This window comes from Littorina saxatilis, linkage group LG11, assembly GCF_037325665.1.
Source record: "Littorina saxatilis isolate snail1 linkage group LG11, US_GU_Lsax_2.0, whole genome shotgun sequence".
Lineage (NCBI taxonomy): Eukaryota > Metazoa > Mollusca > Gastropoda > Littorinimorpha > Littorinidae > Littorina > Littorina saxatilis.
This window is the reverse complement of record NC_090255.1, coordinates 31661382-31689239: the sequence shown is the minus strand read 5'-3', so window position 1 is coordinate 31689239 and position 27858 is coordinate 31661382. Positions and strand designations below refer to the sequence as shown.

General features: G+C 40.9%; 1 protein-coding gene across 3 annotated transcripts in view; it reads right to left on the bottom strand.

The window, feature by feature from the left end:
• Nucleotides 1-1000: 1000 nt before the first annotated feature.
• LOC138980594 (oxysterol-binding protein-related protein 1-like) overlaps nucleotides 1001-27858 on the bottom strand; it is a 69943-nt gene continuing 43085 nt past the window's right edge. For 2 of the 3 annotated variants that reach the window (XM_070353497.1, XM_070353498.1), the window contains 8 exons: nucleotides 26176-26352; nucleotides 21551-21629; nucleotides 18446-18564; nucleotides 16469-16595; nucleotides 9704-9838; nucleotides 8024-8147; nucleotides 6866-6956; nucleotides 1001-6422 (listed from right to left, as the gene is read on the bottom strand). In XM_070353497.1, the coding sequence (XP_070209598.1) occupies nucleotides 6320-6422; nucleotides 6866-6956; nucleotides 8024-8147; nucleotides 9704-9838; nucleotides 16469-16595; nucleotides 18446-18564; nucleotides 21551-21629; nucleotides 26176-26352 (955 nt within the window). In that variant the 3' untranslated portion in view covers nucleotides 1001-6319. The remainder of the gene's footprint in view (nucleotides 6423-6865; nucleotides 6957-8023; nucleotides 8148-9703; nucleotides 9839-16468; nucleotides 16596-18445; nucleotides 18565-21550; nucleotides 21630-26175; nucleotides 26353-27858) is intronic. The other variant, XM_070353499.1, reaches the window with a different exon arrangement.

The following is a 27858-nucleotide window of genomic DNA, read 5'->3' as shown; positions in this document are numbered from 1 at the left end:
CCTCTCGTTTGACCTTGAATGTACAATGACATAAGTGAATTAACTATGGGTGTGAAAGCATTACCTTATGATACTATCTATCACATTTTATGATCCAAGTGCATATGGTTACTGAGAAATTAGCATTTTACAGTCACTTACCAAAACATGACCCTGACTTTCTATTTGACCTTGATCTTTGACCTTGGATATATAACATGTGTACATATACTTTGATGTTACAACACTACTTCATGAGAGTGCGTGTGCACATTTTGATGTTTGTAGTGCATATGGTTCCTGAGATATGTGACCCTCCACCACGAAATGAGTCGCATGTCACCTCGCGCGGTTCTGCGCAAGGCTTAATATAAGTCCGGGGAGTGTCTGGTAACAGTGTGAGGGTCACCTTAGTCACAGGCTTATAACTCAAACAGTTTTTGCTCTTTTCTAAAACGGTTTTCACCACTGGATAGAGCATAAAAAACTCTCTAGGAAAATGTAAAAATATGAAAATCATGCAAAGGTGACATGCGACTCATTTCGTGGTGGAGGGTCACATATTAGCATTTCTAGGGTCAAATGGCGGCCATTTTGAATTGTTCTAAAAATAGATACTGAAAGTGAGAAATTGCGATGGCCATGTTTCTAAATTTCTTTAGGATTACTTACTCTATCACTCTGCCAAGTTTTATAAATGTAACACAAATTTGAAAGATTCTGACAAATAGAACCCCTACTACGAGGGATTTTGTTGTTTTCCTACTTGGACAAGTAAAATCAGTGTACACAAAAACAAACAAGTCGTGTAAGGCGAAAATACAACATTTAGTCAAGCTCAGTCGAACTCACAGAATGAAACTGAACGCATTGCATTTTTTCCGCAAGACCGTACACTCGTAGCATCGTCTGTCCACTGCTCGTGGCAAAGGCAGTGAAATTAACAATCCAGTACACCAGTGCTGGACTGATTGTGTAACCTCTGCGAACGCCAAGAAGAAGAAGAAGAATCCAGAAAAGCGCGGTTTGTTTGTTTGTTTGTTTATTTGTTGCTTAACGTCCAGCCGACTACGCAGAGCCATATCAGGACGAGGAAGGGGGGGATGAAGGGGGCCACTTGTCAAGCGATTCCTGTTTACAAATGCACTAACCCATTACTTGTGTCCCAGCAGGCTTTAGTAAAACTAAATTAATACCTACTGGAAGATTACCAGTTTCCAGTATGTTAAAATAGGCTTAACCTATCTACTGCTGGACTTACATCAGAACACTAACAGATTAAACTATACATGAATCGCGAGACAAGCGGCAAGAGAAGAGATTTTTGGAAAAAATACAGGTGAATGAGCAAGAAGGCAGAAAAAAGAAAAGAATTCATGAAGAAAAAGAGAGCATGACAGGAAAGAGGAACCAAAAATCTACCTAACAGCAAACTAGAAAGCTCCTGCGGTTCCAAAAACAGGAGGGGCTTTTAATTTCATAACCGCAGTGCCCCACTGCGGGAGAAAAGCGCGGTAGCGGTTGCGCTGAGGACAGGGTTCGTACAGGTCATGGAAAACCTGGAAAGTCATGGAATTTGATTTTTAATTTTCCAGGCCTGGAAAGTCATGGAATTTCAATTCAAGTCATGGAAAGTCATGGAATTTAACAAAAACAAGAAGAGCAAACGCTCGATCGAGTCACTTTCGCAGTTCTGAATATTATATGAGGCATCAGATGGACAGGAAGAAATTGCTATTCACAACACAATGAGTCACGTTCACATAAAATTTGAGCCCGGTCACTTTTATAGTTTCCGAGAAAAGCCCAACGTTAAGTTGTGTGTTGCCGAACAGAAAAGGCTAGTTATCTCCCTTGTTTTTCTGATAACGTTCGTAAAAGGCTACAGATGTAAATACTTTGATGTAAAGAATAATCCTACAAAGTTTCAATCACATCCGATGAACTTTGTCAAAGATATAAAATGTCTAATTTTTCCTTTGACGCTGACCTGTGACCTTGAAAAAGGTCAAAGGTCAACGAAACCATCGTTAAAGTGTAGAGGTCATTGGAGGTCACGACTAAACAAAATATGAGCCCGATCGCTTTGATAGTTTCCGAGAAAAGTCCAACGTTAAGGTGGTGTCTACGGACGGCCGGCCGGCCGGACAGACTAACACTGACCGATTACATAGTCACTTTTTCTCAAGTGACTCAATAAGTCACTTTTTCTCAAGTGACTCAATAAGAAAGAAAAAAAAATAACCTTTAGCACGCCAGCGGCGATTTTCGTTGCCCAGCCATTCCCCGATTTGCGTCGCCAGCACAAGGCTTGTTCGTATGACCAACTTCTCGTTCGTATTTGCATACGAGAATAACGGTATTTTTAACGGCACTTGAGCCAAAGCGAGGCTTACTTCCTTCCGGTATCTCGTCGTGTCATCTGCGCTGCATTTGAGTCGGTTTCGTCGAAGTTTTCTGCTTTTGTTTTTGCATCGATAAAGCACTTTAGCGCTTCGATAAGCAAGATGGAGGATGATGAGTTTGAAACTTTCTTTCGAGTTGTTTCTTGACAACAAAAAGTATGCGGAATTGGAACGAATTACCGAGGAAGATCTTCGCAATGAACTGTGTATCGCGGTGAAAAAAAATGACAGTTCGTCAAGTCACAGTGACGGTTATGAAACGGAATTTACGAAAGTGCAGATGGATACAAACAGTGGCTGGTCCAGTTTAGTGAAATGACAGGACCAGCAAACATTACCGATAATCTGATTGCGTAGCAAATGCTTGACTTGCTTGTCGAAGAGACACTGCGTAGAAACTGACTCAAATTCAGTGCAAAGCAAGCCAGTGTCAAAACTGGCAGTGACAAGACGTAAAAAGTTTGCGTGTTCGGAAATGGCGACCTGTGGATCTAGTCATGGAAAATGTCATCGAGGCTCATGGAAAGTCATGGAAAAGTCATGGAATTTTGTTTCTAAAAACCAGTGGGGACCCTGGAGGAGGATAGCACGCTTTTCTATATCTCTTTTCTTTTTAACTCTCTGAACATGTTTTTAATCAATCAATCAATCAATATGAGGCTTATATCGCGTGTATTCCGTGGGTACAGTTCCAAGCGCAGGGATTTTTATTTTAAATTTTTGTTATGCAATTTATATCGCGCACATATTCAAGGCGCAGGGATTTATTTATGCCGTGTGAGATGGAATTTTTTTACACAATACATCACGCATTCACATTGGCCAGCAGATCGCAGCCATTTCGGCGCATATCCTACTTTTCACGGCCTATTATTCCAAGTCACACGGGTATTTTGGTGGACATTTTTATCTATGCCTATACAATTTTGCCAGGAAAGACCCTTTTGTCAATCGTGGGATCTTTAACGTGCACACCCCAATGTAGTGTACACGAAGGGACCTCGGTTTTTCGTCTCATCCGAAAGACTAGCACTTGAACCCACCACCTAGGTTAGGAAACGGGGGAGAAAATTGCTAACGCCCTGACCCAAGGTCAAACTCGCAACCTCTCGCTTCCCAGCGCAAGTGCGTTACCACTCGGCCGCCCAGTCCACATCCAAACATATATCTATATGCTTTTGGAATCAGGAACCGACAAGGAATAAGATGAAATTGTTTTTAAATCGATTGCGGAAATTTAATTTTGATCATAATTAATAATTTTTATATTTTTAATTTTCAGAGCTTGTTTTTAATCCAAATATAACATATTTATATGTTTTTGGAATCAGAAAATGATAAAGAATACGATAAACGTAATTTTGGATCATTTTATAAAAATACAATTTTAATTACAATTTTCAGATTTTTAATGACCAAAGTCATTAATTTTTAAGCCTCCAAGCTGAAATGCAATACCAAAGTCCGGCCTTCATCGAAGATTGCTTGGCCAAAATTTCAATCAATTTTATTTAAAAATGAAGGTGTGACAGTGCCGCCTCAACTATTACAAAATGCCGGATATGACGTCATCAAAGACATTTATCGAAAAAATGAAAAAAAAACGTCTGGGGATATCATACCCAGGAACTCTCATGAAAAATTTCATTAAGATCGGTCCAGTAGTTTACTCTGAATCGCTCTATACACACACACACACACCACGACCCTCGTCTCGATTCCCCCCTCTATGTTCAAACATTTAGTCAAAACTTGACTAAATGTAAAAAGCATCCCAATCTACTAACAAATTGCTACAAATGAGAAAAGCAAAAAATGAGGCCAGAGCAGTATATTTAATATCTTCTTCTTCGTTCATGGGCTTAGACTCCCACGTTCACTCATGTTTTTAGCACGAGTGGATTTGTACGTGTATGACCGTTTTTACCCCGCCGTTCAGGCAGCATACGCCGATTTCGGGGGAGGCATGCTGGGTATTTTCGTGTTTCTATAACCCACCGAACTCTGGCATGGATTACAGGATCTTTTCCGTGCGCACTTGGTCTTGTGCTTGCGTGTACACACGAAGGGGAATAAGTCACTAGCAGGTCTGCACATAAGTTGACCTGGGAGATCGGAAAAATCTCCACTCTTAACCGACCAGGCGGCCCCGACCGGAATTCGAACTCACAACCTCCCGATTAGGAGGCCGACGTCTTACCACCACGCCACTGTGCCTGTCAATTTAATATCAAATGCCAAAGTGAAAGCCCTCAGAACACAATATATTAACCACTTTGATGCATGTTCATGTATAAATATTCCTCACTGTCGAAAGTGCCATTCTTACTCTCACCCTATAAATATAATATGTACAATACTGCCATATTTTCTGAACAGTTTTTTGTTTGTTAGTTGTAGTTTCACAAATTGCAACTCCTGATTTGATTATGGCAACAAATCAAACAAAAGAACAAAAACTTCATGGCAGTAACTTGTATTTACAGGCAATTTCTCTTGTTAAAACAAGGGTCAAGCAATTACAAAGAAACTTCTCCCATTTATTGTTCTACCCCCCCCCCCCCCAAAAACAAAAACCAAAAAACCAAAAAAAACCAACCCCAAAATCTTATCTTTTATTAACATTTTATTTACAAACACTATGTGATCTTTACAAAAAAAAATCCTTTTCTCTGCAGAAGGATTAGAAAGAAAGGCCTGCTAGAGGGGACAGACGAGAAAACAGTGTAAGCTAAAAGAATCTACAGAACAACTGGTGCTGCCACATGAAGCAGTGGTTTCATAATCAGGATCAACATCAGCTGTGTGTGTGTGTGTGTGTGTGTGTGTGTGTGTGTGTGTGTGTGTGTGTGTGTGTGTGTGTAAGTGTGTGTGCGTGTTTAAGTGTGTGTGTGTGAGTGTGTATCCTCTCCGTCCCAAACAAATTCTGTAACACATGATATGTTCTATTCTGCATCTACAACATTTTACACAATATTTCTTTTGTTGAGTATTACTGGCAACTATCTTCTGCATTCTGCGTTGAGTATTACTGGCAACTATCAACATATTACAAAAAAGGCGAATGATTTCCAAAAGAGTCCCTTCTAACCTATGCTTGCTACTTGAATGTTCCACAAACTCCCATCAATTCTAAATGTAGCCAGAAACCAAAACTAGTTGTAATCATATACACATAATAATAAATAAGTAACATGAACATCATAACATAACTATCATCAAACGCCTCCAACAATATGACATCACAAAGAGTTTGTCCATCAACCTTTGTGTAGCACACACAAAGATCTTTATTTCCCTTGTCATGATCTTCGTTATAACGCTTGAAGGTCACATGTAGGTATCACAGAAGTAAACACTGCATGCAGCAAACATGCCATGCAGAGTTTCTTGCCATGATATGCTGGACTGGTAGTGGTAAAGTTGACTGAAAAGTATTTCATACTGAAGCAAAATCTTCTGCCATGCTGCAGTAAAAGTCATGACCTTGACAGTGGAGTTCCAGGTCAACAGCGTCCCAATGCTAAAATGGCTGCCAAAAATCACGGAAGAAATCGAAAGGCCTACCACATCAAAGGTCCTTTCCTTTTTCAACACCTGCATATATGTTCTCTTGTCAGCTGAAGTTTAACAACCCTGACCTTCAAAACCTTCAAGAACATGATCACATTCAGTTCAGAATCCTGTGACCTGTTCAGAATCCATCATATTACTCTGATCTGCACCATCACAGTGGCTTCTCTTATTCTGGACACCTCCTCCCGTTATAAGTTCTTCACTGGGTCAAGGTCATGTTTATCACAACCCTCACACCAATCAAGGATCAGAAAATGACCTAATTTGGGACAAGAAATATATATTCAACAAAGCTGATGCTGTTTCTGCATCACTGGCACAACACAGGGCACAACCTTGACCCCTACACAAGGTCAAGGTCAGAAGATGTCAGGGCAGGCGGACCAGGAGCGGTTGAAGTAATGGCCGTTGTAGATCCAGTCGTCACCGCCTGTGTGTTGGTTTGTGCCCTGGTTGAACCACCTGATAAATAGAGAAAAAATATTCATAAATCAATGTTCTGTGCATCCCATGCAGTTTCTGAGGTAGACAACCAACTCAGATGGAACAGATGCCCTACACAAGATCACACACACACACACATCCTTCCACATGAATATGAAACCTGTTCTCTGCATTTTATCACCCTTTATCACGTACGCACGCACACACACACTGCTGTTTACAAGCACAGCACTCACACTGGCGTCGATTCATGCTTGCTCATTTTTCTGTCTTTCCTGGTAGCCCGTTGCTTCTCTCACCCACACACACACACACACGCACACACACACACTGCTGTTTACAAGCACAGCACTCACAATGACGTCGATTCATGCTTGCTCTTTTTCCTGTCAGCCTGTTGCTTCTCTCACCCCCACACACACATACGCACGCACACTGCAGTTTACAAGCACAGCACTCACAATGGCGTCGGTTCATGCTTGCTCTTTTTCCTGTCTTTCCTGGCAGCCCGTTGCTTCTCTTCCAAACGGTTCTTCTGCTCTGCTGCTCCATCTGAAGTTACAAAGTGACTGAATAGAAACAATACATCACAAAAACAAGCTCTGCTTCATGAAATGCAACAAGGCATTTCTTGATCTGTACACAAAGGGAAGTAAGCGCTCTAAATGCATACAACATGTTTAATAGAGTAAGTGAGAGTTATTCGGAACCAGTCTCCTGGCACCTGAGAGCATTGACATGAACAAGCGACTTTCATCCTCAATAGGGCATGTTTTGTTAAGGCATTTCTTGTATATCAAGCAATAATTTATACTGCATACCCCACATGCTATTGACAGCATTAATTGGTTATTCGCATTTCATGCAACTCCAGAACTTTTTAAAACACACACCAATGTTTTACTCATCTTAACACATGTATGATTGTTACTGAGAGTATTCAAAAGTGATTAGAAGTACATCAAGTTGCAAGTGTGTAAGTGTTCATGTGGACACCATCAACCGTAGGGCGGAATATAAACAAAACAGTATTTTGAACAAGAAAACCAAACACTTTCACATCAAGAATTTATCAAAGCAAAGGGCAAGAAACAGAAATGCAGCATTGTGTAAGCGCGGTCTCAGATCACACTCATGAACAAGAATCCTGCAAATCTGACCAAGATCAAGACTCTTTTGCTTTTCAGCCAGACCACACATGCTTTTCAGCCAGACCACACATGCTTTTCAGCCAGACCACACATGCTTTTCAGCCAGACCACACATGCTTTTCAGCCAGACCACACATGCTTTTCAGCCAGACCACACATGCTTTTCAGCCAGACCACACATGCTTTTCAGCAAGACCACACATGCTTTTCAGCAAGACCACACATGCTTTTCAGCCAGACCACACATGCTTTTCAGCAAGACCACATATGCTTTTCACAAAACCACACATGCTTTTCACAAAACCACACATGCTTTTCACAAAACCACACATGCTTTTCACAAAACCACACATGCTTTTCACAAAACCACACATGCTTTTCACAAAACCACACATGCTTTTCACAAAACCACACATGCTTTTCACAAAAGTCTTTGCTTTCCCCTTCCTACAACTTCAAGGTACGTACCTATATTTCCCTCCTCCATCAGCCGGATGTCTGGTCGCAGTCTGGAGTCCGTCTTTGGCAAAATGGCTTCCTGTCCGTCCATTAGCTGGTTCAAGGTCATGGCGAAGGACGTGAAACAAAAGTACTGAAACCAAACCAAAAGATGTTTCTATTAAAACTGCAATCTATAGAAATTTGCAGCAGTCAGCAATGCGATCCAAACTCTCAAGGTTATTTTACTGAGGACAGGTTCACACAGAGTGAAATATACATGTAGGCTTTCCATTTGAATGTGTGTACCAATAAATGAGCCAACCAGCCAGCTAGCCTTATATTTGATGAACAGACACTAAAATTCAAAAAGACATGTTCAAGTTAATGATTGTAGGGTAGTAGGCGACATATTTATGACAATGTTCACTAAAAGTTAAACTTCGGTAATAACTCTGTCTGCTTTGTAAGAGTTGTGAAAAACTGAATACTCTTGCTTTATTAAGGCAAACTTTCCACACATGCGCCATGTGTTTCAGACACACTCCTCGCTAGTCACTCGCCTGTAATTTCACATGGGAAAGTTTGCCTCAATAAAAGCAAGAGTATTTTCCCTCTTTCAAAACCAACACAAATCTGACAGTTATTTCTGAACATTGCCTAATCCAGGCCTTGCCCCCCTTTGTGTGTACATGCAAGCACTAGACCACGAAAAAGATCATGTAATCTATGTCAGAGTTTGGTGGGTTATAGAAACACGAAAATACCCAGCATGCTTCCCCCAAAAGCAGCGTATGGCAGTCTGAATGGCAGGGTAAAAACGGTCTTACACGCAAAAACCCACTCGTGCAAAAATATGAGTGAACTTGGGAGTTTCAGCCCATGAACGAAGAAGAAGAAGAAGAAGAAGAAGAAGAAGAAGAAGAAGAAGAAGAAGAAGAAGAAGAAGAAGAAGAAGAAGAAGAAGAAGAAGAAGAAGAAGAAGAAGAAGAAGAAGAAGAAGAAGAAGAAGAAGAAGAAGAAGAAGAAGAAGAAGAAGAAGAAGAAGAAGAAGAAGAAGAAGAAGAAGAAGAAGAAGAAGAAGAAGAAGAAGAAGAAGAAGAAGAAGAAGAAGAAGAAGAAGAAGAAGAAGAAGAAGAAGAAGAAGAAGAAGAAGAAGAAGAAGAAGAAGAAGAAGAAGAAGAAGAAGAAGAAGAAGAAGAAGAAGAAGAAGAAGAAGAAGAAGAAGAAGAAGAAGAAGAAGAAGAAGAAGAAGAAGAAGAAGAAGAAGAAGAAGAAGAAGAAGAAGAAGAAGAAGAAGAAGAAGAAGAAGAAGAAGAAGAAGAAGAAGAAGAAGAAGAAGAAGAAGAAGAAGAAGAAGAAGAAGAAGAAGAAGAAGAAGAAGAAGAAGAAGAAGAAGAAGAAGAAGAAGAAGAAGAAGAAGAAGAAGAAGAAGAAGAAGAAGAAGAAGAAGAAGAAGAAGAAGAAGAAGAAGAAGAAGAAGAAGAAGAAGAAGAAGAAGAAGAAGAAGAAGAAGAAGAAGAAGAAGAAGAAGAAGAAGAAGAAGAAGAAGAAGAAGAAGAAGAAGAAGAAGAAGAAGAAGAAGAAGAAGAAGAAGAAGAAGAAGAAGAAGAAGAAGAAGAAGAAGCTTCTGATGATACGTTGTAGACGGATGCTTGATTTTTGATTAAAAGCCCCACAATGATGTGCTTGGCAAATAAGAAGCCTCACCTTTGGGGAATGTGAGGGTCTAGAGGCGGCTCTCCACAGACAGACTTGCGAGGGAAGGTCCAGCTCGTAGGCGCCGAATGATTGCGTTGGTTGTGCGTCGTCCTCTGTGTCGTCTGTAGAAGTTCCCCCGCTCTGCTGAATCAGAATGATGGGCATTTACACAAATTTAAAAAATAACAAAAAACACACACACGCACAAAACACAAAGGCAAAAAGAAGAATAAATATAAAGGATTTTACAAACAGACAGTAATATCAGCACGCAGTATTGACTTTGAATCTATCTTCTTCCTGATACCATCTCCTTTTCAACGCCTCCCTCCCCCACCCCTCTTTAATAGGCGACTTGCCCTATCGTCCAGCGCCGCCAAGTCGCGTGATCAATCTGCGTAAACTTGCGTGGCCTTGCGAGATCTCCCCCAAAATGCGGGCATGTCCGGATAGCTCTGTGAGAGGTTGCGTTTCAGTGCGGGCACTTCGCCTTGAAAATTGTGAATTTGCACTGTGAGCAGTGGGCTCAGCAATGATAGCCGCAAGAATAATCCTAAAGTTCGTTCAAAGTACCCAAGCATGGCCCGTGCAAAAAGGAAAGGCGATTGAGTTTAAATTTTTTTTTTTTTAACACAAGCCAGAGAACACCAGCGCTTGTGAGAGCAAAAAGTTTGCCCGCAGGGAAGTGAACCTTCCTTATCTTTCGCACCGGAGAGCTATTCAAGCGGGGTATTGTGCAAGTTGGCTATTATATAAAACCCTATTCTAAAACCTCTCTTCAAATCAGTCTATTCACTTCCATTTTGAGATGATTTCTCACACAAGAACTCCTTTCTTGGGATCTTTTTGAGAACTTCACACCTGAAGATCTCTTACTATTCACACATTACTTTAATTTCAAAGCAGAGAATGCCGTTTCCCTTTTCTGCTAAGCTTTTGTGGACAACAATAAACTGTGCAAGAAAACATATTGCAACATCTTTTATACCCCAACTAAAGCATTCATTCCTGTGTCCCTTCATTCAAACTGTCTACGCCATTTCAGGCACTGAAAATAAATAAACCACAAAATTTGTTCAGGATAGATAATTGATCATTGATTTGACTTTCTCCATGGACCAAAAACATTTGCCAGATAGCCAAGCTGACTGCCTTAAGGGGTTACTTGTGTGTTCAAATCGCGTGAAAGAAACATTACACATTTTGTGCACAGGTTCCTTTAAGCAATATGGACACATCTGTGCAAAGAAAAAAGGGGGTCGACGTATTAACTTTTTTTTTAGAATTTTTTTTACTGGGGGTTGTCAAGTACGATTTTGCGAAAAACACTGCGATTTTTAACATGATCCCAACTGACATATTTAGCTCTACAAATAATAAATGAGACATTAGTTTGTGTATATAAATGAATGGAGAGTATAACTTTATCATAAAACGGTACTTATCAACGTGCATTTTCAGAAAATGATCGAGGTTTATCGAGGGCGTACACATAAAATTATCACTCCTTTAGTAGTAAAAACGTATTTAAAAAAAATTCGCGTGAAAGAAACTTTACACATTTTGTGCACAGGTTCCTCTAAGCAATATGGACACATCTGTGCAAAGAAAAAAGGGGGTCGACGTATTAATTTTTTTTTTAGAATTTTTTTACCGGGGGTTGTCAAGTACGATTTTGCGAAAAACACTGTGATTCTTAAGGGGTTACTTGTGTGTTCAAATCGCGTGAAAGAAACATTACACATTTTGTGCACAGGTTCCTCTAAGCAATATGGACACATCTGTGCAAAGAAAAAAAGAGGTTGACGTATTAACTTTTGTTTTAGAATTTTTTTACTGGGGGTTGTCAAGTACGATTTTGCGAAAAACACTGCGATTCTTAACATGATCCCGATTGACATATTTAGCTCTACAAATGATAAATGAAACATTAGTTTGTGTATATAAATGAATGGAGAGTATAACTTTATCATAAAACGGTACTTATCAACGTGCATTTTCAGAAAATGATCGAGGTTTCTCGAGGGCGTACACATAAAATTATCACTCCTTTAGTAGTAAAAACGTATTTAAAAAAAATTCGCTCGACAGAAACATAACTAAACTTAAACACAGCTAAGTTCACTGTATACATATACAATACCTGTAAACAAAATAAGTTGTTGCCTTAGTGTCTGCTTCACAATTATTCCCGTACCAACCCCACCCCCATTATCATCTTGACTGACAAAAATGATAAAAAGAAATAATTTGGGAGCGCTGGACTTGTGATACATGAGTTTGAATCAGGGTGAAGGGTTGGGGGTCGGAACATTTGTGTGCAAAGTTTCATGAAGATCTGTCCAGTAAATTTCTATGAATCGCACACCACACACACACACACGTATATATAATATATATGGCCTGGGGCGATTGTAGCTTCCCTTCTTCGTGTCCAGCTCTCTCTCTCTCTCTCTCTCTCTCTCTCTCTCTCTCTCTCTCTCTCTCTCTCTCTCTCTCTCTCTCTCTCTCTCTCTCTCTCTCTCTCTCTCTCTCTCTCTCTGTCTTTGCGAATATGATTTTGAAGCGCATTACATAAAGTCGGTATCTGATATCTAAAGTCCTGATATTTTGGATGCGGAGGAATTTTTCCTGGTGATGATCTGAGGTAACGGAATTGTTCATGCATTCTGAGGGAATTTGACAGGTATCGGGGTGTGTGTGTGTGTGTGTGTGTGTGTGGGGGGGGTTGGTGGTGTGGGGGGGGGGGGGCTTTTGTTGTGGGGTAAATGATTAAAACGCCTGCACCCTAACTATGAAAGCAGCCACACGCATACTCACAGAGACACAGAGGCACGCATGTTTGTGTGACGGTTTGCACGAATGACCATTGAAAATTAGTTTTTGATAAAAACAAGCGACATTTCCTTTGAGCACACAGGTGCTCAGCCAATGTGTATTGAAACTTGTTCAATTATCTCAAAATGTCATAACGTTTGGCAATATAATTATTTAACAACAACAAAAAGACTACCGGATTCCGTACATAAAAAAATCAGGGGCTGTAACAACAATTCGCGGCATTGGACTGTGGGAGCAAGGACCTACATTCTAATGGATGGCTGGCTTTGGATCTAGGTCACTTTAGTGGGAATATCGGTCAACTTTGAAACCTGAGGACCAGCCACTTCCGGTTCCCCTTTCAGAGTAATGAGATTGCTGGGGCCGTAGAATTTTTCATCCAGTTTTGTCCTTTTTTTTCTCCAAAATTGATATTAGTCGGAAGAAACAAGCACACGTGTGACACGTGTGGTGGGGGTATTTCCCGGCGAGTTTTCAGTGTTGTTGTTGTTGCGAAGCGAAGCGGCTTCCCAGTGCGGAAGGCAGGCAGTTTGTGCATCAAACAATGTTGTTGTGATGGATGGATGAGTGAGTGATGAGGGTGAATGAGTTAGTTAAACTGTGACTGAATATCTATTGATTTATTGATATTAAAGTGAACATTAGGGGGGGGGTTCGAAATGCACCATTGTGCACTCGCCTTGATGTAAGGAACACTACTGCAGTCTCTAACAGCTTCAAAGTGGGTTAGACAGGCTCTTGATAAAGACTGAGGCAAAATGTGCCAAATCACACATTGTCTTGAAAGAAGGAAAAATCTTCATTTGTCACCTTTCTGCACTTTTTTGACTTTGAGTGCATAGCCACAATGGTCACAGACAAGATGCAGCAAACAGATTTGAAAAAGACCCCAAACTGAACTTGTTATGACTATTTGTAACCCCTCTCACCTTTTTGACTTGGCCGTACCCAAGCAAAAAGGCAAAAAAAATCATAACTAATTCCATGTTGATTTTTGGTGGGGTGGACCTATTGTTCCAGACTCGCCTTGATTAGAGCAACACTAGTGCAGTGTCCAACAGCTTTTAACATTTGTTTTGACCTCTTGACAATGTACATGTCAACAATCCCTGACTGTTGTGTAGTAAGAAAAAAATCTTCATTTTTCCCCTTTCTCCACCTTTTTGAGTGTCAGTGCATAGCCACAATGGTCACAGAAAAGATGCAGCAAACAGATTTGAAAAAGACCCAAAAGTGAACTTGTTATGACTATTTCTAACCTTTCCTACCTTGTTCACTTGGCCGTACCCAAGCCAAAAAATCATAACTAATTCCATGTTGACTTTTTGGTGGGGTGGACCTATTGTTCCAGACTCGCCTTGATTAGAGCAACACTAGTGCAGTGTTCAACAGCTTTTAAAATTTGTTTTGACCTCTTGACAATGTACATGTAAACATGTAACCCTAATCCCTGACTGTTGTGCAGTAAGAACAAATCTTCATTTCTCCCCTTTCTCCACTTTTTTGTGTGTCAGTGCATAGCCACAATGGTCACAGAAAAGATGCATCAAACAGATTTGAAAAAGACCCAAAACTGAATTTGTTATGAATATTTCTCATCTTTTTTGGACTTAAAAAAATGTGTCCAAAAAAAACAACACCCAAAATCTTCATTTTTCCCTTCTTCAAAATTTGTCCAAAAAAAAACACCCAAAATCTTCATTTTTCCCTTCTTCACCTTTTTGACTGTCAGTGCATAGCCACAATGGTCACAGAAAAGATGCAGCAAACAGATTTGAAAAAGACCCCAAACTGAACTTGTTATGACTATTTGTAACCCCTCTCACCTTTTTGACTTGGCCGTACCCAAGCAAAAAGGCAAAAAAAATCATAACTAATTCCATGTTGACTTTTGGTGGGGTGGACCTATTGTTCCAGACTCGCCTTGATTAGAGCAACACTAGTGCAGTGTCCAACAGCTTTTAAAATTTGTTTTGACCTCTTGACAATGTACATGTCAACAATCCCTGACTATCCCTGACTGTAAACATGTAAACATGTAACACTAATCCCCGACTGTTGTGCAGTAAGAAAAAATCTTCATTTCTCCCTTTTCTCCACTTATTTGTGTGTCAGTGCATAGCCACAATGGTCACAGAAAAAATGCATCAAACAGATTTGAAAAAGACCCAAAACTGAATTTGTTATGAATATTTCTCATCTTTTTCTTCATTTTCCCCCTTTCTCCACTTTCTCTTTCATGAGGAAGGGATAATCACACATAGTACGCCAGTGAGGTTAGAATGGTGAGGTGGGGTCTGAGGCTGGTAAGGGATTTGGGGGTAGGACCGACGAGAGGGCACGGATTCGGCGGTTCGCCGTGTCGAGTCAACTTCATATAGATCTGTGCAGGCGATCAACAGCCCCAGCCGATCTGGATCTGTTCAAGTCAAAAGTAAAGTCAAGGATACGAAGAAGTTTACCGAAAAACATCGATCCCAAGGACTCATGTTGTAACTTTTCAAAGCAGTTACATTCAATCAAAGCTCTATCCACATTAAACCGAACGGGAATCGTCGAAGATCCACGCAACTTCACTGCAATGTCGAAAACGAACTCATAATGTCACCGCAGATCTATAGTTGGTTTTGGTTTTGTGTCGCAGCAAAGAAACGAAGCAAATCTCCGGCTTTTATTTCACACTAAAAAACCGTTCATTTAGCGGGTTATCAAAATATATTTCTTTGAGGTTGCAAGGCAATGGCATCGCTGAGATGTACTCCTTCGAACACACGACACAGGTTAGAAATTGACTTCATTTGGGCGCTTTTTACGGCCAAAACAGAGTGAGCTTTTTGACGGGTTTATGGAAAAATCACTTCGGGGGCAGGTCTAAAATCCTGTGTACAGTGCCAAATCATACATCATTCAAAAGAGCAAAGTATGTTCTTTATTCTAACATATGGGCTAGGGTAAGTCATAGATATAAATAGACAGTGTCTGTCTATTATATCTGTATAGGCAAGTGTATTCCATTCCTTCGATAGTCTCGTCATCTACACTTGCGTGAACAATGCAATTTTGAGTCTGTTTTGCATAAAAGACCTGCGAGATTTGTAGAAGTCAAAACAACAACTTACAGTCCAGCCTCTCAACTTTCGTTCCATGCAATTTGTTTGTCTGTACGTATAGACTGAGGGGTGCCCCGAAATGATTTGTAATCACAACATTCACAGACTTCAAATACGCCATTGAAAACTCGTCCACGTGCGTTTTATATATACTTGGGTGACTAAAACTGTCGTACCTACCAAAGGCCGCTTCGCGTAAGAAAATGATTACCAGAGTCGCAAGGCTCGGGATTTTTTTTACAAGAAATTTATATTTCGTTGTTCTAGTCCGAATGAATATGAAGATATGGCGAGTTGAAAACGCCGATTCTTTCGCCAGAAACACGTCTGTTTCCACACCGGAAAGAAGGAATGGACTGAGCTACTAGAAGCACGGCGCCGTGCGTACAATCGATCGAATGATGTTATTCACACAATACCATTTGGCGATCTCTAAAAAATCATTTAAAAACGAACTAGTTGACATGTAATGAAACTATTTACTGAAATCAAGAAGTATCTTAGTTCTAGCCGTGCATATGACACACCCTTTCGCGAAAGCACACTGAACCGTGCGTATACGCATTCGCACCCGCAAACCACCAACCCAGGCGGGTTATCCAGATCCAGATCCAGATCCAGATCCAAGGGAAGTAACTCAGTGAGTATAAACATGAGCAAGAACCGCAACCCGAACACACTCGTAACACCTTAAATGGGACAGAAAGAATGAAATGACGAGGGAATGAATGCTTCAGTTGGGGTATGGAAGTTGTTGCAATATTGTTTGGGGCTAAATTTACACAGGAAATTCCCAGTACAGTAAATGACAGTGTTTGTATACCTTTGTGAAAGAGTTGCTGTGGCTAAGGTCTCGGGAGGAGGGTTTTGATGCACTCTCAAACTCATTGACTTCCGCTGCAAATAGTCCGAGCACCCAGTTGCCGTAGAGCGCTTTTAACTTCTGCTTCCTGTTGCATGCAGAGGACAAAAAGAAACAATTAAATCTCATGCATTGATTCCCCAAAAAGTAAAATTCATTGTAATCGATTGTAATGGTGTTAGAATCGAAATGCACACTTGAGAGAACCCCCCCCCCCCCCCCCCCAATCTAAAACCACACTTTCATATGCACACACTTTATTTTTCTCTTAGGCACACTACCCAAGAAAACCGTCATCTAGGCCAGCTTCTTCAAAACTGCAACAGAACAAACTCCTTTATCCTCTTGATCACTTTAGACTAGACTGAGCATAAACGTTACATTTGTGTACGGTCGAACCAGTCAATAACAACAACCAAAGGATCAACCAAAAGCGGTCCTCATTGAAAGGGGGTCGCTGTGGAAAGGTGAAGTATATAGGAAAGAATATTTTTAGCGATCCTTTCAGGTGGTTGTTATGGGCAGGTAGTGGTTACCAAGAGGCAGGGCAGGTTCAACTGTATTATCTTATATTGCTATTTCATATGTTACGTGGATTTCCATTGGTCAATTGGGCAAAACTGAGCTCAGTGCAAAAGTGATATCGACGACATTTCCGTCGATATCAGTTTTGATATCGACGACCTCTTTATTGCTTCCCCACTTCAAAAACAAAAACACCTACATTTAAAAACAAACAAATATATATGAAAATATAATGATCCCAGAATTTAGTTGAGCAAGTGACTAAAGACTTTTTGAAAGAAAAGACATTTTGAAATACTGAAAAGTACAAGAAAAGAGTGAACAAAAAGAAATAATAATCAGAGGGAGGGATATGGAACAGCCAAAACTGAGACAAATACTTTTGTAATTTCTTTACAGTAAATACAAAATGTCCAGAGAATTAGCAATATATCTAACATTGACTGACAGTGTGACGATGTCTTCTGCTATTGGTCTGTTTCGACAGTGATATCAAAATCTCGACCTCCGGTCTCAATTTTGATATCACTGTCTCAACAGACCATAGCAGAAGATATCATCACACAGTCCATCAATATTACCCATTGTCATCATTTTCACGAGTTTTCATTCACAAACACCTGGTAAATAAATCTCATGTTCCCCATGCAATAACTCGAGGTGGTGAATGGGTTTGAGCTTTCATGTGAAACGTGGATTGTCAAAGTAAAAGCCAATCAGGCTGATTGTTTGATGTGTGGAACCATCGCGGCTTTGGATTTGTGTTTCCGAGGACAACGATTGTAAGCATTCACTCTCAAAGACCCAATCAATGTTGATAATTACCGCGGCGACTCATGGTCAATTTGCAACTTATCTCTGTAATCGCAAAATCCACAACGAAAAGTCATAAACACTTAAAAGAAAAGAAATATGCTCAACACTTACTGAACTCACACCTATGATCGCAGCTCTGTACATTTTCAGACTGGAAGAAAAGCGTCAACAAGCTACGTTTGACGTCACATACAAGTTTGACGTGTTATCTCGTGCTACTGTGACGATGCTTTGTGGCCCGGAGTTGGATTCTAAAAATTCGTCTCCCTGTGGGTTATTGTGCATTTTGTTGCACAACCAAAATGATGACAAAAACGATGTTTGGTAGCTTGTTGTCAGACCAGCACTTTGTTGTTGGTCCTCGGGGAGCATATCGCCTTTTATCTCATATTTATCAACCGCGGCCTTGGTCGATAAAGATGAAACAAAAGACGATATGGTCCCCTTGGACCAACAAAAAAGCTGGTCTGTCAACAAGCCACCAAACATCTTATAGTATCGGTAGGGCAGGTTGGACTGTATTATCTTTTGTGTGTGCTCTAGGTCATGCAAACCAGGCAGCAATATTTTATCTTCAAAAGAAGACAGAAAACAAACCTAGGCCCATAAATGAATCCTTCCACTTTGTGCAGATCTTTGCCAAACCATCCGCACTGCTTGAAATTCAGCACGGCCTTCATCTTCGTCGGATGGTTCACAATCTCCATGGTTCCTGACTGAAACAAATCAACCATTCACTGTTAAATGGTGTCATCTGCTGAACATGTTGGTGTCTTGAATATCACAAGTCAATTAAGAAAGCTTTAATTCTTTCTGACCTTTCCCCTCAATCTCTCTGTCCTGGAAAAGTAGGGGCGACCTCCCCCAACCAGGCGCGTCCGCAGGTGGCGGATAGTGGGGTGGCCTTCAGATATGGAGGTTAGCTGCGAGATAAGCCAGGCTTGCCAGGACGAATAAGCAGTCGCAGACCAAATGGCGGTGCTTCCAGCAGGATGGGGCAGGGTAACAGGTGGCACTGCTACTCTCAAGAAATACCCCAGGTGTCCAATTACCGGAGCACCATGTGATCAAGAGCCGCATTATAAGCTCTAGCCCTGGGGAAGGTCACCTCAAATAAACAAACCAGCCAGCTATGGCCAAATAGCCGGGTAGACTGGACTCGACAGCCCTGTAAAGCCACCAGTCTAGGAGAAGGACCACTCCGATATAAAAACACCCCAAAGTCGAATGAGCTCGGCCATGTATGGCGCATAACGGCAGCTTAACGCATAAACGCTCAAATGACAGACAACAACGGAATATCCCGAGCGATCGAGAAGAAGAATTTGTTTGTTTGTTTGCTTAACGCCCAGCCGACCACGAAGGGCCATATCAGGGCGGTGCTGCTTTGACATATAACGTGCGCCACACACAAGACAGAAGTCGCAGCACAGGCTTCATGTCTCACCCAGTCACATTATTCTGACACCGGACCAACCAGTCCTAGCAGTAACCCCATAATGCCAGACGCCAGGCGGAGCAGCCACTAGATTGCCAATTTTAAAGTCTTAGGTATGACCCGGCCGGGGTTTGAACCCACTACCTCTCGATCACGGGGCGGACGCCTTACCACTAGGCCAACCGTGCCGGTCGAGAAGAAGAAGAATCTCTCTGTCATCATCAGAGCTACTGAAGAACACCTACTCATTGATCTTGGGAACATTCTAAGATAAGTCGCAGCATCATTTATTCACTTTGGTTTTTCCCTGTTTCTTGTTTGTGTCTACTTTAAAGGCCATTATGTCAAGGTTTCCTGTGAATGTTATGTTTTGTCCTGAATTAACCGTTCCTAAAATGTAACCTTTCTTGTTTTTTTAAATTCTTCTCCTCAATGTTGCTTTCTCTGTTTCTCTCTACATTTTACAGAATCATTGACAATGTATGGAAACTTTCTGCATGTTTATCAAAATTGACTGAAACTCTCCCCTTGCCATACCAGGTATTTGAAGTTTTTGCAGCTGAACTTCTCTCTCCATCATCAACAGCGCTACTAACGCCTGATATTAAGAGGGCAAAGTCTACTTCTCGAAGATCTCTGCATGAAGCCTTGGCACTGAATTAAAAAAAAAAAAAAAAAATGTGCGAAGTCAACTTTGGTCTTAACACTTTCGCGACGGGAGGTGAATAAATCAGTAGCAGCACTGACACGCCCATGGACGGGATGTGAATTTTTCAGTAACAGTCATACAAGGTACACGACTCGTGATTGCTTCCCGGTTTTTGAAGCTTGCAATAAATTGAGTTGTTTCTCTTGATACACGTGACTTCCTTTTCCGCCCTGCGTGGGTTTTTTTAACAAAAAAACTGAATTGAAGGCGAGCCTTGTCACGGGAGGAGATTCTCCGGATGTTGGATCTTGAGGATCCTGTAGATCATGATTCCGACGTGTCGTTTTCGCCTCAAGAAAGCGATAATAGCAGTGATAGTGAGGAAGAAACAGTCCTGTTGTTGCTAGTACGAGTCGGGAAAACTACACGTGGCAGGGGTGGTACTGCTAGACGCACATGTATCTTGGAATCGTGTAGGTGCAAGGGGGCGTGGCAGCACTGATAACAATGGCTGGCTGGAGCCTCCTAATCCTTTTGGAAATGTTTATAGGTGTACAGTTGGTACTTTGTTGTGAAAATGTGACTTATATTCAATATGGATTACCTGGAGATTATTTGGTGAGTGTCACAGTTTTGTTTCATTTGAGTCAGGATGCTGTGAGTGAATGCGTGATTTGCTTTTTTTTCTTGGTACTGTCTCCTTATTTCTCTGTACAATGTTAACAATATTTCAGCTAATTCATAGGGTTTACACCTTGTTTGGTTATAACATTATGTATAATACTTTCTGTTAAAAAATAACTTTTAAAAAAGCAGTGGAAAAGAAAACACACAAAAAACCGTTAAAAAAACACAAATTATCCCCCTTTCACCCCCCTTTGATAAAACAAATCGCGTGACAAACTTATAAATAGCACGACTGAACTGGGCATCGATTTTTTAATTAGTACACAAAATTTGGTGGTGATTGGACTTAATTCAAGCTTGCTAGACAGATTTCTTTACAGTTACTGTTTTTTTTAAAGTTTCTTGGTGGCAAGCTTGGGCAGGCAAGACGTTAACGCCGTGGCAATGCTAGTCACACTAGTGTTAATTAAGGAAAGCCTTGAAGACGACCTACATCCCGACCCCATTGCTAGGGTGCATATATAAAATCAGGTGTGCTCAAATTCCTAACCCTTCTGAAAAAAATCATCAGTAAAACAGTTCTCTCCCTTGATCCCACACAGCAGACTCCCGAAAACCCTCCCCCCTCCAGCTCTAACTCTCATTTTGAAAAGTTCCTCTTTACTATGAGACCAGGAATTAAAGAAAGGGCAGAGATGTCTGAAAATACTGCCAATGTCATTACATTGGTGCCTGCGATGTGAGACCTTTCCAATAACAAGACACCTCCATCAAAAGGACACCTCCATCAAAAGGACACTTATGTCATCCCACTGTCTACTATATTTACCAAACACCTGTCATGACAGACTACCTGCAATGAAGGGACACATTTTGCTGGTCCCAAGCGTGTCCTTTTATCACAGGTACCACTGTTCTTTTGTAATATTTTAATCAAGGCTCTTTGATTTGATAAAAAGAATGAAAGCCAACTGATATCCCGACTTACGTGTTCGACCCACAGCTTGCCCACGATGACATTGTGAATGCAGCAGTTGACGTTCTGCCAGGTGTAAACTTCGTTGTATCTGTAACAATTCACCACAAACATGTCATACTGTATTAACCGGGCAGGATAGGCTCGTCAACCCTGGCAGGCAGCTATCCTAAGAGAAGACCACTCTGAATTCAAAACGAGGGTAGAGGAGGCTCATCATCCATGGAAGGAAACTCGTCTAGGAGAAGGAAAACTCCGAAATGAAACCCACGCAGTCCCTCGAAGACGGAACGGCACTGGCCTGTTTTAGGCGGGGAGCAGACCGGGTGCCTACGCTACCCTCGACAAATGGTTGTGTCATCAACAAATCAACGTGATGGTGTCGTCTTCATACTGTATTAAGATTGGTTTCTCACAATCGCATACATGGCAGGGTTTCTATTTCTTTTATCCTCGAAGGAAGTATCAGATGCTGATTTCTAAAAGTACAAGGTCTCAAGCGTCTGTACACAAACACACTGTTCTGAAGATAAATTTCTGTTTCTGCTATTATTCATACGGTCACACCTACCTACCCACCCACACACGCATGAAAGCACGCACGCACGCACGCACACACACACACACACAGCTTAATCCATGACTGGCTCTGACACAGCTTTCCACAACTGACACACAAGAACAATTCATCAAAATGCCAAATGTACACAAATTGATATTATTTCACAAGATCGTTCACCGCAAGGTGCCAAACTACTTATTTGCGATATTGCCACCATTGATATCAACTAATAACCCATATCACCGGCGCAGACCTCGAGATAGGAAAGTTCCATCGTTTAAAACTGAATTATACAGAAACTCATTTCTCCCATCTACTACACAACTCTGGAATTCTTTACCAGACTATATAAAACTTAGTGACTTCCTAAGTGAACTTAAGGGCAGGTGGGCCAGTGCAAAATTGACCAAATCGTTCAAAACACTGTTTTGGGTATTTTAGCAGATTATGTTTCCATAACATACCTATCATCCATGTGTGTCGGTGTTTTTGTCAAAAGTGTCCTATTTATCTGTCAATAAAGACAAAATGTGAACATGTGTGGCATTGATTGTCTTCTGTAGTCGATATTCCCCCGCCAAAAAATGTCTCATTTCAAAGGCTAGTTACGGCTTTGTCCTCAGCAAAACAGTGCATTCACGACATACGAAACTGCGCAGCAGCTCTTGACCTATAACATGACATCAGTGTTTTGATGAATGTTCCATTCACTCAGCCACTTGTCCGTTGCAAAGGCAGCAATCGTAATCGAACGGAAATGTCCTTATTTGGAAGGTACTCGACATCCATTGGTTCGTGTCATAAACCGAAATCGGGAACCAGTTTACTTTGTGAGTGCGCATGCTCAGCGTACGAATTTTGCATACGGAAACTACCGAAGAGACTCTCGGCCATGACGGGAACACCCGAAGTTCACTCGGTTTTACAACATCCTGGTTACACATCAAACGATCGGTGACAACCGAAAGCGAATTTTTCCTTGAGAAACAACCTTTGATACAATAACAATGGCTCGAAATAAGAAAGAGGACAACGTCTTTATTAGTTCGGTAAGCAACAACAAGTAGTTCCGCTGGCACTAGGCCAAAGTTTGGATTCTGTCGGTGTTTCCGATACAGAGGAAAGCTTTGATCTCCACGCAGATCCACAGGTCGCCATTTCCGAACACGCCATGCAGCAGACTTTTTACGTCTCGGCACTGGCTTGCTTTGCGCTGAATTTGAGTCAGTTTCTGTGCAGTATCTCCTCGACAAGCAAGTTGAGCATTTGCTACGCAAAAAGGAGAAAGTATCCAACATCAGTCAGATTATCGGTAATGTTTGCTGGACCTGCCATTTCCCGAACGAAACTGGATCAGCAACTGTTTGTATCAATCTGCGCTTTCGTAAATTCCGTCACTGTCTTGACGAACTGTGTCATTTTCTTCACCGCGATACACAGTTCATTGCGAAGAGCTTCCTCAGTAAATCGTTCAGATTCCACGTACGATTTGTTGTCAAAAAACAACTCAAACGAAAGTTTCAAACTCATCATCCTCCATCTTGCTTGTCGAAGCACCAAAGTACTGTATCGATGTAAAAACAAAAGCAGAAAACTTCGAGGAAACCAACAAATCGACGAGATAACGGAAGGAAATAAGTCTCGTTCTGGCTCAAGTAAGTTACCGTTAAAAATACCGTTATTCTCGCATGCAAATACAAACGAGAATCGGGTCATTGATACACGTTTAGCGCTGGGGCAGTATCCCCATGCTGGTTGACAGAGGGAAAGAAAGGATGGACGCATAAATTCTCTGCTGGCGTGCTAAAGGCTAAGTAGTTTGCAATTCAAATAAACTAAGCTGTTCATTCATAACACAGTTTTGTCCTTGTGTGTCTGTTTCAATAGTGTTTCTGTGGTGTTCAATCTTCAATGTCGTTTTTCTCAGTTCAGCCATTTTGCCTACGGTTACAGACCTGTTTACCCCCATAAGTGTTTTGGAGTAATGCTCAGCCCCAAAAATAGTAATCCTGGCACAAAAATAGTAATCATCCAGCATTTGTCGCCAATTACAACGCACATGACAACTGTGTCTGCGAAACGCAATCATGCACATATATCCATCATTCACAAACAAAACACATCAGTCAGTTTTTGTAGTCATCATAATTTCAAAGAAGATCACATCAAAAGCACATGCATCACTGATTCTTTTTCTTTTGCTCGTAGTAGGCCTTTTTCAGTGTGTCATGCCTGTACTTGCGCTTGCCGAATGAGTGAGGGCGAGACTTCACCACTAGAAGGCTCTCCAGCGTCTCATCAGACAGACATGATTATGATCTCTGGTCAGTTTTGTGCTTTTTCACCCCATTTTGCCATTGAAAAAAACAATGCCAAACATAAGAATTAATATTAAAAAAAAAAATTAAAATTTTTTAATTTTTTTTTTAACATTTTTTTTATTTATGAAAATCGTAGTCTTGACACGGATAGCGGAATGGCGTATTTTTTGCAGAAAATCGTAATAAATTACGCCAAAATCGTAAGGGTAAACAGGTCTGCGGTTACGTCTTGGGTTACGCGATTTCTCTGGCTGTAATTTAGCTAGAGCAATATTTTCTTTTGTAGTTTGTGCAGAATATAACATTCTGGGGGATTACGAAGGGATTTTGCTGAAATTTTATTATAGTCATATCCAGATTATTTCAAAAAATAATTTCGCAAGCGTTACCCTAAAGTTTGACAGTTGTAACAAAGAAGTGTTCCTAACTCCAAATATAAATATAATAAACAAGATCTGCTTCGTAATCCCCTAGAGCATACCCAGAAGGATAAAATAAAACAATAATTAGAAGTGTGACAATCACATCTGATGAAAATCCGTGTATCTCCTGTACTCCACTTTTGTCTGTATTTTGACTGTTTTTGTCGCGTAAAACAAAAACCAGCAACCGAAAATACAAAAAGTGACTATTCTTTGTCATCATTTGTTCATTTCTTTCATAAAATAACATTCAGACACAATAAAACATTGAAAATTAAAAAAAAGGTAGTGCACTGGCCCACCTCCCCTTAAGCACTTTGTGTCAAAAAACGATTTAAGTCCGCCGTGTTATTTTCATTCTGGAGATCGCATGTCACAAATAATTCACTGTAAGCTCAGGTTATATATAAGTGATCTTAATAACGATCTAGTGAGACGTCACGTTGCTACAGACGCATCTTGTGACTGCGGATTCCCGTCCGAAACAGTAAAACACTTCATACTCGATTGTCCAAATTATCGCGAAGCACGTCAAGAAACTATACATACACAATTCACCTGCCCCACCTTTTAAACGCAGACAGACAGTATTCTTTAGATTTGAACAGGAACATTTTTTCCACCGTACACTCGTTCATTGAACGTTCAGGCCGCTTTGGGTAAACCAGAATAAATGCTCTACAAGCCGGACAACAACTTTAACTTCTGCACATCTCCTACCCATCCCTCTTCTTTTATTCATCTTCTTTCCCCCCCTCCTTCCTTTTACTTTATAATCATTATGCAACGTTTATTACGTTATTAATAGATTTGGTTTATTGAGACAAATTGTTCAGCCGTTACCGCCTTATATGTTGTACTGTCATGCAGGAACACTACTATAAGCTTCCAGCTTGTTGCTGTTTCTGTGAACTTTGTATACATGTCATGATTGTAACCTTTGTTAAAATAAACTTATGTTTAAACCAAATGTACACAACCCACTCTGCATTGACACAGAAAACACCCTTCGAGAAAAAAAAAAAAAGAAAAAAAAAAAAGAAGAAATTTGAGAGTATAAGGCCAACAAAACAAAAAATAGGTCTGTTTACGGTAACCCGACCGACCCTATTTTTTTCGCGCGACCCTAGACTTTTTTTTGGCATTTGGGGGAAAAAATAAAATAAAAAAATCTTGGTTTTTTTGCAAAATAACGTAAAAATATGGTTTTTTGGAAGGAAAAAAATAAATTTAAAAAAAATCCCGACCTACCGACCCTATTTTTTTGGCCTATGTTACCGTAAACAGACCTATTTTTTGGGGGGGCCTAAGCAAGATCAACACTGCACTCACTTTGGTAGGGACAGAGTGATGGTTCCTTTGGGAGTGATCTCAACAGACTTGCCCCAGAATCGTAGCTTGGGCAGCACGGAGCCATTCAAGGAGTAGCTGTCACCCTCCACGTGGAAAGCACTGACCGGTGGATGGTGGCTCACTTGCTCCGACATCATGCGGAAACCCATGTCCCGTCTGTGAATAAAACAAGCCAAGTGGTAAATACAGATTTTGAGGAATAATAATAATAAAGAACACTTATTAATCGCCCCTTCTCGCCAGATTTGTTTGTTTATTTGTTGCTTAACGTCCAGCCGACTACGCAGAGCCATATCAGGACGAGGAAGGGGGGGGATGAAGGGGGCCACTTGTCAAGCGATTCCTGTTTACAAATGCACTAACCCATTACTTGTGTCCCAGCAGGCTTTAGTAAAACTAAATTAATACCTACTGGAAGATTACCAGTTTCCAGTATGTTAAAATAGGCTTAACCTATCTACTGCTGGACTTACATCAGAACACTAACAGATTAAACTATACATGAATCGCGAGACAAGCGGCAAGAGAAGAGATTTTTGGAAAAAATACAGGTGAATGAGCAAGAAGGCAGAAAAAAGAAAAGAATTCATGAAGAAAAAGAGAGCATGACAGGAAAGAGGAACCAAAAATCTACCTAACAGCAAACTAGAAAGCTCCTGCGGTTCCAAAAACAGGAGGGGCCTTTAATTTCATAACCGCAGTGCCCCACTGCGGGACCCTTCTCGCCAGAGTTCACGGCGATGTACAATAGAAAAACGGACATAAACAGACCCCCCCCCCCTTGAATACATTTCACTTTGCAAGCTAAAGAGAAACACTTTATCATAGCACATTTTCCTAGCAAATCACTTCCACTGTCTTAAGATTTCAGAAACCCGGGTAATACTTTGCATGGGTGTTACTGGGAAAAATAAAAAAACCTGAAAGGCAGGGGTCCAGGGGCCGCCGAGGCCAGGGGAGCGTTGCCCCCCTGAAGCTGAAGCAAATTTGCCAAAATGAAAGCATATAGTGGCCATTTCCAGCATTCTCACAGTCAGAAACCATACAAGAAGAAAAGAAGCAGAAACAAAAAAAGTCCACAAAAATAATACAAATGGGATACTTTACTGTCCCAATCAACCAAGCAAAATCACCGTCAACAATTCAAAAAAAATTCTCGAGCATTCGAAAAATGTCTGACAAGAAACAAGGCATCCCGCGTTTTCTTGAGTTCAGTGGCATTATCAAAGCCACACACAAACACTGCTTCTGATCCGAGTCCTATAATGTATCCATGCGAGGCTTTTTGAAGAAGGAACGAATGTCTCCTGCACTCTGTAAAGCAGCACGTTTCCCCCCTTTCCCAACCATTCCCACCTCCACTTGTTTGTAACACCAGGCATGGTACTGAAGGAATGGCAGTTTCAGCTGAAATAAAGCCGGGGGTCCAGGGGGCCTCCCCTCCCTGGCAAGGCCCCCTGAAGCTGACGACTTTTTACTAATTCAAATGTGTTTAGTGCCCTCTCCTTGAAGCTGAGAGGGATATAAGTGAAAGATAACAAGGCTTGAGTAAGAAAAAATAATAATCTCAAGTCAATCAGCAGATTTTTTTGTTAATTTTTTTTTGTTAATTTTTTTTTTCAATTTTTTTTTTTTACATTTTTTTTTCTTTCGGATTTTCGT